The following is a 12,359-nucleotide window of genomic DNA, read 5'->3' as shown; positions in this document are numbered from 1 at the left end:
AAAAATGACAATTGTGTCATGATTTACTGACCCTCTTGTTCCAGACATGTGTTGATGTCTTTGTTCAGTTGAACACAGAGATATTTGGGAATAATCAACAGTTCTGAAGCACCATTGAGTGCCATAGTAGGAAAATGTAAATTCCTCAAAATATCTTCTTTTGTGTTCAATACAACCAAAAATAAACTAAAAATGTTTTCCTACTATGGCAGTCAATGGTGCTTCAGAACTGTCATTTTTGGGTGGAGTATCCCTTTAATTATCACATGTGATGTCATTATATCTTTTGTGGTTTATGTAGAAGTGTTGTGTTTGAGCTGATGTGTGTCAGGCCGTGTCTCATGAGATCTGGCCTCTTTTAAAATGATTTGCATTGGTACAGATCAGAGTTGGGCCGCTCTGTGTCCTTCAGCAGTCATGACTCTAAAGATACAGGACACATCGCTCAAATCTATTCATTTCCCTACATACAGTGAACCTTAAACAAATATAAACAAAGCACTTCCAAAGATCTTGTGAAGCAGGGGTTTGTCCTGTGTTTTATTCGTCTTTGGATTTTTGTAGGTCAGTTTACTTCATCCTTATTTATATTATAGTCTTAAATAAATAGTGTGGAATAAATCATTGTTGGTCTAATCTAAATCATTTAGATAAAGAATAAAACAGAGTGAAGTCACGCTGAATTGATCCGTCAGTAGTTTAAAAGTAGAAGCAGTCAAACTCAACCTGACAGCCACACTGAATAATTTTACATTATAACACATTCCAATAGGCGTTATATTAGACAGCAACCTGTCATTTAGAAATCACATCTCAAATGTCACAAAAACAGCCTTTTTCCACCTAAGAAATGTTGCCAAATGATGAAATATTCTGTGTGTTGCTGATGCGGCGGAGAAGCTTATTCATGCATTTATGACCTCAAGACTTAACTACTGTAATGCTCTACTTAGTGTTTGTCCTTCATCATCAATAAACAAACTACAGTTAGTTCAGAAAATACCATCACATAACCCCAATGTTATCAACCCTTCACTGGCTACACATTAAGTATCGTATTGACTTTAAAGTTCTTTTAATCACTTATAAAGCCTTAAAGGGTTTAGCCCCTACCTACCTAACAGAGCTTCTGTCACACTACAACCCATCACGCTCTCTAAGATCTCAAAACTCGTTTGATAACACCTAGAATAACTAAATCCACCAAAGGGGGTCGAGCTTTCTCATACGTAGCACCTAAACTCTGAAATAACCTTCCTGGCACTATTCCAGGGTCAGACACACTCGCCCAATTTAAATCTAGATTAAAGACGCATCTGTACAGCAAAGCATTCACTTAATGCAAAATATGCTGAATAAAATAAAAATAATGAACAGCAGCTATAATTAGTTTCTTTCTGCCTTCCTCCCCTGCCAGGCCCAGATGAACGTCACATGCCCATCCCTAACTAGAGATTACGCCAGCACCAGTTGAACATCCTGCGAGAGCCTGCGGACTGACTGACCATCCCAACTGCAGATCAGGCAATTCCATCACCACTCAAGAGCAAAGACAGACTACTTGTCACATTAATGTTAAATGTACAATACTTAGTATTTAATGCTAAATTTACACCACATGACAGCAGTTTGAAGTTAGAGCTGCTCTCAGTTACATAACATAAGTATTGTACCAATCATGTCTGTCCCCAGCCGTTTTTTTGCCCCTAGGACTTAATTTCACCACGCTCCCTCACCTGTCCCTCGTCATTATCCCTGCACCTGCCCTTCATCAAACTCATTACCAGACACTATTTATACTCTGCCTTGTCCTTTGTTCAGTGTCTTGTTTAAAATGTAACCAGTGTGTACGTGTACGCAATTATAGAGCGTTTGTGCCTTGTTTTTGCTTATCAGTGGATTTAAAAGGATAATTGGCAAAAATCATCTCATCTGGGAGTATTTGTCACATCTATTTTCCCTGCTAATAACATTCCTCTGTTGTCTGATATCGATAACAAAATGAGATCTAAACTGTTTCAACAAATGAAAAGTCCTAAATCACAACTAATAATCTCTCCCTGTTATTCATAAACATTTCCTCAGTAACTTATAATCAAAGTCAGTGAGTGCAGCTGTGACACGTCTGAGGAGAACTGGTCCTCCCGGCTGAGTCTGGTTCCTCCTGAGGTTTCTTTCTCCATTTATTTATCATTGGAGTTTGGGTTCCTCGCCACAGGGCCGTGTTGGCTTGCTAACTGGGAGACTGCTGATATTATAATCTATTATTTATTAGAATGATCCTGCTTGTTCTATAAACACCATGCGCTGTGTTTTGCCTTCTCTGCGTTTTTCTGTTTTTCTCCTGTAAAACTGCTTTGGAATCATGCGCATTGTGAAAAGTGCTATGTAAATAAAATTGAATTGAATTTATAGACTAACAGATTTATCATGGATCTAAAATCCTCTAACAGATACTTAAAGTCATTGGACACATTGAAGTTTTAAATGAAGCTCAGTTCATTTGAACTCAAGAAGCACGAGTTGTTTGTGTGTTTCTTTAAAGCAGTTGTAGTTTTGTGACGTGCTGTGTGGTGTTTTCCTGTTGTTGATATTATAAAGCGGTACTGAAGATCTCTTATGCATTTTTTATATCCATCAGCACAGACGCTTTTGGATTGGTTGTAACTGAGCGTGTGTGTGTGTTCTTCGATGTGTGTGTGTTTTTCAGGAGAAGTATATCATGAGATAATTGTGTTATTAATAATACAACTCTTTATTTATTTGTGTGATATTTCAGCTCTGTACTATGTGTTGCCTGAAATTACACATTTTTGTTTGTTTGTTTTCGACCGGTCTGGATGTTTGGCTGGACTCTATCTGTATTGGTGATGTTAAACAGCAGAGGTAAAACAGAGATGCGTTTGGTTTTCATTTTGCAGCTTGTGCATGAACACTGAAACAGTAAAGGTCAAACTCTCAATGTGATTCTTCTGCTTACTGAAGCGTGTAAAGTGAAGCTGTCGGCAAAAAATGAAACGGACATGAAATATTTTCAGACTGATTGGATATACTGAACACGAACAAAACTGCCAAAACAATTTCAAAGTTTCATTTTTATTTTTAAAGTGTTGAGTAACTACCCACTGTAAGTACAGTATACATCCCGTCTTTTAAATACTGAATCAGTCCTGTCATGAATAATAGAAATCCAGTATACAGTCTAAGAAAACTTGATTTATAGTATATTTCTATATATACAGAATAAAAAAACAAAGACAAAAGGTTTGTAGTCAATGTGCACCTGAGTAAAAGAATATATTCAATCAAAAGTAAATATAGTGCAGGACTTGGTTTTATTCCAAAAAGACAAACATGTTTTTTATGAAATGGTATCTTTCTGTTGTCTGAATTGACATTAGATTCGATGTGGATTTTAAAAGTCATGTTGCACTTCAGTTACATTCACCTGCAAACATATGCACTTTCCATTCTTTGAGTTTGACTTAAACAAATAAAACATGTTCACCAAACAAAAATAATGAATATTTACTGTAACATTCACAAAGCCTGATGGTTTACAGCATGAGAAATTCATCATAATCCTCATAACAGTCCCATTAAATGTTTTCAAAAGAGTTTTCTATTCAAAGACAACGTGTATTGAATCAGCATTAGAAATTAGTTTAAAGTGTGTGTTTGAGACAGTCACTGTTCTTCTGGACATCCCAGAAGCTCCGTCCTCAGAGTGATGCGTCCGTACCACGACCACGGCAGAATCCGGATGAATCGGGCAAAAATCGGCGGATCTATCACGTTCTTTCTGTGTGTTTCATTGTCAAAGTTTCCTTGGAAGATCTGAGCATCAAAAAAATCATTATTTCTGATGTGGAAAATGACTCATATTTCAGACAGATGTTCAGATGTCATGTGCTCAGTCATCATTTATTCTCTCTCATGTGACGTAAACCTGTTCTGCAGAAGAAAGTCACACAGATTTGATACGACACAAGTGTGAGTGATGAAAGTTGTTTTTATCTTTTGCTGAACTCTCACTGTAACCTGTGGTGTTTTAATAGCTCTTGTTAAAGGACGTTGTTCTTAGATCGGTCCTCTGAGAGAATCTGGTCAGATCTGCAGTAAAAGCATCAGAGTACATCTCACCCCCAACATGTCTCTCATGACCTGCGCGCGCAAGTGAGTTTTGTGTGTGTTCGCCGCACGGTGTGTGTGATGTGCATATGTTTATGCGTGTGTCTGTCTTTGTGTGTGTGTGTTTGTCCGTGTGTGTCTGTGCCTGTGAGAAATGTGTGTGTGCGCATGTTCAGAATACGTTCAGAATCAAATATTATTCTGCGATCTGTATTTGCACTGTAGTGTGTGTGTGTGTGTGCAAGTCGATGTTCTGTATGAATAAAATATCTGAATGACCTTCTTCTACATTTGCCAAACATTCAGTGTACAACCTAAACAACCTCTGTGAAATACTGTATCCCACAATGCACTGCAGTGTGTGTGCGTGTGTTAGTGTCATGAGAAGAACGATCACACAACTGTGACTGCAGAAAGTCCTTCATTTTCATTGAGCTGATTTGACTGAGACTCAAACTTATATTGACTCTCTTTCTTCTTTCTTCTTTCTTTTTCTTTTATATTATTTATATATGATTATAACACTTTCTTTATGTCTTTGAACAACCAAATGATTTTAAAAAGCACCTCTTAATGCTCTGTTTTGTGTGTCATGATGTTATTGTGAGGGTTGTGATTTTTGTGATACTAAGTTGGTCTGGGTCCCTACATCACCGTCAATCTACACTTTACATCTACACAGGTGCCATGATTTCATGATTTGAGACGTGATTTCATTTAAATTCACACATGATGAATATTAATAATGATGTTTGACTTCAGTTTCTTGTCCGTCTCTCTGTTGTGGAGGTGATATCAGCTAGAGGTTGGAGATTGTCTGAAAATTGCTGAGAACTTCACAATTCTTCTCGGCTACTGCTGATGTCATCTTTCATTATGTTTGTGAGTATGAAGGCACTTTATTCTAGTTCTTAAGAGGAATTCAGCCAATTTCATTCTATAACTTTTACAAAGGTAAGAAAAAAATCATATTCATTTATATTAGATTATTAATAGAGATGTATTATTATTATCTGTCATCATCTCTTTGTGAAACCTAAAACTTCAGTTTCATTTATTTAATTCTGATGACATAAACTTACATTTATTGTGAAATCATATTTGAGATAATGGTAATTTGGTAAACAGTAAAGGAAGGTCTCACCTTATCCTTCTGCTGTCTCTCATCCTGATATATGAGCCAATGTTCTCCATCATTACTGAACGCCACTTTATAAGAACCAACAAACTGAACACGACCAAAGTCTTTGGCTCCCTGTGTGATGAATCCTGTGATTTTAGTCGGAATCAGCAAATCCACCTGATGTGAGAGAGACAGAGAGAATGAGGGAGAGAGAGATGAAAACTATTTTACATTATTCTCTTTATTAAAACACATTTATTCACTGGATTGTCTCCTTTAGTTGTTTTCTGTTTGATAAAGAACAGAAGTGTTTCTGTAGCTCAGCATCACCCCTCAGCTGTGGGTTTGGAGTCTGAGAGTGAAATGAAAAGTGTCCAGGAGAACAAAAGTGTGTGTGAAGGACATCAGATATAGAAGCGGAGCTGGGCACCTTCAGGAGTTTGCAGTGTCGATGTCTGAAAATGTCATTTTAAAGTAGGTTATACGGCTGCAGACCTCGGAGAAAGTGTTTGATGACAAAACAAATCTTAAAGCTGCTGTGGCGGCACCTTTTCTCAGACGGTTAGCGTCTGAATTTAGTGCCAGATGAGGAACGTCATACTAAATCTTCACAGACCTTCACCTGTAAATAACTCGATATAAAGCAGTCAATATACTGTATGTGAACTGAAAGTCCAATTGAATCGGCCAAACACACAGACAACTGACAGAACTAAATGTTTCTTCATGATCTTAAACACCCATTGACCTTGAAGGTGGATGTTTAGTAGCAAAATTATTCATTTCTTTAATTACAGAACAAAAATGTTTTTACAAGAAATAGAAGAAAAAATATGTCATGTGCATGTCCTGATCTCAGATCAGTGGTGTTTCAGACTCAACCATCTTATATATCAGCAGCAAAACAAACACGCTCAATGGCTTAGTTTGATTTGTGATGTTTGTGACATTGAGCTTGACTCTGACCTCATGTTGTGTGTGCGTGAGTATGGGGGATTATGGGTAAAATAAATGTTCATCTTGAATTCTATTGATTGTTTGAGGATGAATGTGTGCCAGGTGCCAGATAACATCATGGATGAAATATTAAATGATTTACTGCGCAAGGTTCCCTGATTTCATGAGAGCACAATCCCCCACAATCCCCTCTGAATGATTCTAGGCTGAAATGACCGTTTTTCTATTTGTCTTAAAATTATATATATTTATAAACCCCTGCATACATTTTTCTATATTTTTGTAGTGTGAAAATGTTGGTGTTTATAAAACATGAAATATATTTTCTTCATTGATGTTTTTTATAATTTAACATCAGCGTGTGTTGACTTTCTCACCTGCAGCCACTGTGATTGGTCGCTGTCAGCGGACGTCCACGCGTTGACTTTGCCCAGTTTGTCCAGTCTGGCTTTGGAGGGTTCCCAGGAGAACATGTCCATGTTGAGGGTATGAAACACACTGGAGGAGGAGATCTGATGATCCTCAATGTGTCCACTCTTCATCCCCATGGGCTCTGAGCATCCTTCACGAAACAGGTGTGAATGTAAATGTCACACTTCAGTTTTGACCGAAATATGAATATAAAACACACAAAAATCCTTAAAACGCACGCGCACACCGAACACAGACGCACACATCACACATACACACCACATGCACACACCAATTCAATTTATTTACATAGCGCTTTCACAATGTGCATTGTTCCAAAGCAGTTTTACAGGAGAAAAACAGAAAAACACAGAGAAGGCAAAACACAGCGCATGGTGTTTATAGAACAAGCAGGATCATTCTAATAAATAATAGATTATAATATCAGCAGTCTCCCAGTTAGCAAGCCAACACGGCCCTGTGGCGAGGAACCCAAACTCCAATGATAAATAAATGGAGAAAGAAACCTCAGGAGGAACCAGACTCAGCCGGGAGGACCAGTTCTCCTCAGACGTGTCACAGCTGCACTTACTGACTTTGATAATAAGTTACTGAGGAAATGTTTATGAATAACAGGGAGAGATTATTAGTTGTGATTTAGGACATTTCATTTGTTGAAACCTTTTGTTCATATCTCATTTAGTCTCATTTCGTGATCGATATCAGACAACAGAGGAATGTTATAAGCAGGGAAACAGTAATGCAATATAACTTCAAACTGTTGTCATGTGATGTAAGTTTACCCACCACACCATGCACAGACACACACACGCACACACACACACACACACACACACACACACACGAACGCACGCACACACGCACACACACAGACCTGTGAGCTCACATCCCAGCAGCTCCAGACGCAACGTGCAGTGTTTTCTACAGACTTGTGGGTAAATTCTAATGTACTGAGCTTCGATGGGAGGACTGAAGGAGCTGGAGGAGGGACTGCTGTTATCTGTGTTTCCACTGAATATCTGTTCACAAACAAACACCAATCCATTATTAAATCAACTGATTTAGGGAGAGGGAAGTACAAAAAATTACTTCAAGTTTATTGCTTATAGTAGAGTAATATCAATGTACTAGTATTATACTTGCTAGTGTACTATTTCAATACTACTTGGGACTGAACTGGCCCAGATGGTAGTTTATAAAAGTATATTTTTAAGTGTAGTTAGATCATTCAAGTACTGAACTTTGAGGACACAATTAGTTTACATGTGTGTTTTTCATTTGTCCTGTAAAAAAACGTCAATACCGCAGTATACTTGTAAACGATGTAGTATCTGGGTGTGAATGCGTAAACTTTAAGAGTGCTTGAAGTACAGTAGATTGGAAGTAATATCTATGATCACCTTCAGATTTGTCATTGATTCATACAGTATGAAGAGTGTGACGGTTTCTTCATTTAAATGTGTAAAGAGCTCTGTGTCTCACCATGTCCTCATGTGTGTCCTTGATTTTAAACATGCTCCAGGCTGTCCCGTCCTCACTGTACGCTACTTTAAATGACTTGACATACTCGAGACTCCTGAGGCGCTTGGCTCCTTGTGTTATCAGACCGGTCACTCTCATCGCCGCTGGAGATTGATCTGTGAGAGTGAATCATCATCATGATCATGTGAAGCTGCTGCTACAGAATATAGGTATCGGACATTTGACCTACATTCATCTATATTGACTGCATGTGATCGACATACTGTATCATCATTAAACTAATAGGCCGTTTCAACGGACGCGTGTGGCGGGACGTTAACTTCCGATCTGTGTTTGGCTAGTGTCTAATAATATAACTATTTAAATTAAATGATATTGAATGTTAATTAGGGCTGTGCGTTATTGAGAAAAATGCGATATGTGATAGCATGCTAAATAATGCGATATTTATATGTCGATACGACATTTCTTTTCCAAAATCAATTTAAATTATATTCAAATATATTAAAAAAGTTATATATAATTCACATTATTTTAGGAAAAAGAAAGCATCACTTCATCTTCTGAAATGAACAGCCTTGTTTTACTGTTGCATTAAACAAATAAACTAAATAAATAAAAAAATTGGCTTTGCGAATTGTTCATTGACTGACGCACAGAGCACACACACGCTATCATGCGCAAGCACGCATATGCCAACTAACATCCACCCGCCAGATAGATACTATACTATCCACCTTAAACTTGACCATACATAACTTTTTGAAGAATTTAATAAATAATTTATCGCAAACCATCGCGATATTTTGATAATTATTATATATTGCACAGCCCTAATGTTAATATTAAATAATTTAATTATTATACTGTATAATTGTAATTCATAAACGATTTGATCACTGTATGATTTATTCTGGTATTGTGTTGAATGACTGATATGACAGCTGTTTCAGAGGCGGAGCAGGTTCTTGTCTTTCTCCAATAGTCAATGTGGTGCGATGACCTGAATCCACGGATATCGATCTCCTTCAGCTGAGCTCCAGGCATTGACAAGACCCTTCTTGTTTAGTCGAGCGAAGTACGGAAACCACTTCTGGAGACCAAACAGAGCTCGATGTGTGGATGAGGCTGTTATCTGCTGGTTTGAAATGATCCCGCCCTCCATCCCTAAAGGTCCAGAACATTCTGAGAAAAGAAGATGCAACCAACAAAGGTAAGAGGAATCAAGTCTGCACATACAAACATCCATTCACATTCTCCCAAAACAGAATGAACGTATGCGATCTGCGTTCATTTCGATGGATAAGACATAAGAGCTGAGAACGAGACCTCAAATCTTACTTCAGGAAGTTAAGGAAAAGTTCAGCCAAAAATCATTTATTCTCTCTCGTCTCGTGCGGTTGTATATCTGTGTGCGAGTCTTTCTTCAGTGAAACACAAAGGAAGATGTTTAGAGAAACGTCTCAGTTGTTTCGTGTTCATACGATGGAAGTCAAAGGAGTTCAGTGTTGTTTGACGATCAGCATTCTTCAAAATATCTTCTGTTGTTTGCTGCGGATGAAAGAAACTCATGCAGGTTTGACATGACGTGAGGATGAATAAATTATGACAAAATCCTCATTTTTTTCTCACGTTGAAATGAACTGAACACCACAGTTCTCGTGTGGATGCTCACAGGTCCTCACTGCAGACCGGTTATCGTTGGCTTTAAATGCTTTGTCCTTAATAACATCTGCCAGGTTTAAACCCCTGGATGCCTTGCATACTGTAATATCATCGCTGCAGTCCCAGCGTCGTTCAGCTCCTCTCTGGAGCTCAGGGGATGACATTACTGAAGCCTCCACGTCTATCCATCGCATCGTGTGTCCGCTGGGAACACTTCTGGTGTTGTTCCGACAGCACGATCACAAATCAAACCTCATCCAGGTGTGTAACTTTATATTCGCTCCTCTGAGAGCCGTACAACTGAGAGAACCAGACATTCTCTCACTAATTCAATTCAACGTTCACAAATGTGTTGAGACACAGGTGTGAGGTTCTGGACCGTCCGGTGAGTCTCATCAGGAGGAAAAATCTGTACATCTATCAATGTCATCTCTGACCTCAGAATACTCTCACGACACGGCGTCAAATGAGGTGATGTAGTTGTGATTCTCACTTACTGTACTGACAGTTCCTCCCATGTATTCACCGGGACATTGACAGGTGTAGTTGACACGCAGATCCGTACAGCGGCCTCCGTTCCTGCATGGGTTTCTCTCTCACACTCGTTCGTATCTGAAGAGAGAAGAAGATATAAATCAACCGCGGGACATCATTCCATTCTGCATTCAATTATTCGTCAAAGAAGAATCTCCAAAAGGTCAGTCGTCATTTCTCATGATCTCTCTACTCATCACACCGTGAGATCTCTTTGACATCTCCATTATTTCTCCTAAATATCAATGAGATTAAATTGATATGTCTCAAGTCTCAGATATTTCTCATGAGAGAGAGAAGAGATGCTTCTCAGTTATTCAGTTAGGACGAGGAAAACATGGGGACATTTTGATTTGCCTCCCTGAAATATCCTCTAGTTATTCTTATCAGCTGTGCGACTGAATCTCTGAATCTCTTATCTGTGCTTTCAATCTGCCCTTCTACAAGTCACTTCAGGAGAAGGTCACATCTCTCTCTCTCTCTGCCCTGAAGCACTGAATAATGCAAACGCTGTGCTGTAACCACAGGGAATGAGAAAATAACACAACATAAAACAAGAATCAGTCTGTGTTGATTATACTCCTGTCTCTAAACCCAAACCAGATCAAACATACACATGCAGAAGAGATGAAACCTCATTCACACTTCTGTCAGCTCAGAATCAACTGAGAATCAAGAAGTGGTTCGGGAAGAAATGTTATTCTGTACGTGACCATTATATCAGCACCAGACTGACTGACAGATATGCATTTAATATAAAAGGTTTCTGAGACGTTTCTTACTGTGTTGGCAGTGGACACCTTCAAATCCAGGTGGACACCTGCAGACATATCCAACAAAAGTGTCGCCTCGAAACGTCTCGCTGATCTCACACACGGCTCCGTTATGACAGGGGTTTGGACGGCAGGGTCCTGAATCACACAAACAAAGTTTAAGGAATAACAAAATAATAATGCGCGTTCATCTGCATGTGAAAGACATTTCTTTAATGTTCTTGGTCACTTTTATTATATATTATTGCATGTCTTCCTTTCTTTTGAACATGAAGCAAATGTATTTTATATTTACAGCTCATCATTTGAGCATTAGTCATCTGTCCTTTAAGAAACACGTGAATGTGATGCTCACACGGACAGTCAGTTTAGAAACTCACCGATGAGCGCTGGCTCTTCCCATCCTGATGCTGTTGAGAAAACAGAACGATGGTTTCAGACTGAATATTTATTTCAGAAATGAAACGAACACCGCTTGGCGTTTGTAACTCTTATCCAAACTCACACAAAACATTTTCATCAGCGGGTGTCGTGGGACAGTCAGCACCGTTCTCACATGAACCGGCTCACACACCTCACCTACAAAACAACACACAGATACTGAACAGAGCAACACTGACAGTGTTGAGTAAGTTTCTCTGAAAAAGTCTTTAATAACTAATTACATGTTCAATATTATACCATGGTCTGTTTGAATACTTGATTCTGATTGGCTGAAGGTGTGCATTAAAACCAGTTAAATGACCATAAGCAGGATAAACCACAGCTTGCCGTGCATTAAAGGGTTTTATTTTTCATTTGAATGCTTGATTCCGATTGGCCAGTCGCAACTTTCACAAAACTAATAACAAGCTATGACCCGGATGCTGCAAATCATTTAGAGAGCCGCAGTTTAATATTTCACAAAAAATGTATTATACATATGTCTTTTAATAACATATATGACATTATATTTACATGTTCGTGACGGTTGAACGTCGTTTCTTACTTTAAAACCGAGGTACAGAGCAGATGTTTAGAAATGACAAAATGCCAATAATACAGAAATGTAGAAGGTTAAAGGGATACTTCCCAGAAATGAAAATTCCTTCAACTCCTTCGAGTCGTTCAAAAGTGTTTGTTCTGATGAACGGAGAAAGATATTTGGAAGAATGTTCATACCCAGACAGATCATAACAACAAAATCCAGTAGAATTTGTGTGAAGGTTTCTATCGCTTTTAAAGCAGCGTTTGCATTAAACATGGTCAAATATAATAGAGTA

At 38.4% G+C, this 12,359-nt stretch overlaps 1 protein-coding gene across 1 annotated transcript; it reads right to left on the bottom strand.

The window, feature by feature from the left end:
* Window positions 1–3,083: 3,083 nt before the first annotated feature.
* Window positions 3,084–12,271, bottom strand: edil3b (EGF-like repeats and discoidin I-like domains 3b; the record flags this gene model as incomplete). The annotated part of the gene is given in 15 exon segments (XM_079448317.1): window positions 3,084–3,837; window positions 5,276–5,431; window positions 6,589–6,773; window positions 7,518–7,662; window positions 8,126–8,265; window positions 8,268–8,280; window positions 9,129–9,310; window positions 10,288–10,308; window positions 10,311–10,386; window positions 10,389–10,402; window positions 11,107–11,235; window positions 11,478–11,507; window positions 11,603–11,656; window positions 11,659–11,676; window positions 12,259–12,271. Coding segments are annotated over 15 exon segments (1,326 nt in total). The 3' UTR covers window positions 3,084–3,687.
* Window positions 12,272–12,359: the final 88 nt, after the last annotated feature.

Source organism: Barbatula barbatula, assembly GCF_947034865.1.
Source record: "Barbatula barbatula genome assembly, chromosome: 24".
NCBI lineage: Eukaryota > Metazoa > Chordata > Actinopteri > Cypriniformes > Nemacheilidae > Barbatula > Barbatula barbatula.
The sequence above is the reverse complement of the archived record's forward strand: the minus strand, read 5'-3'. Positions and strand labels throughout refer to the sequence as shown.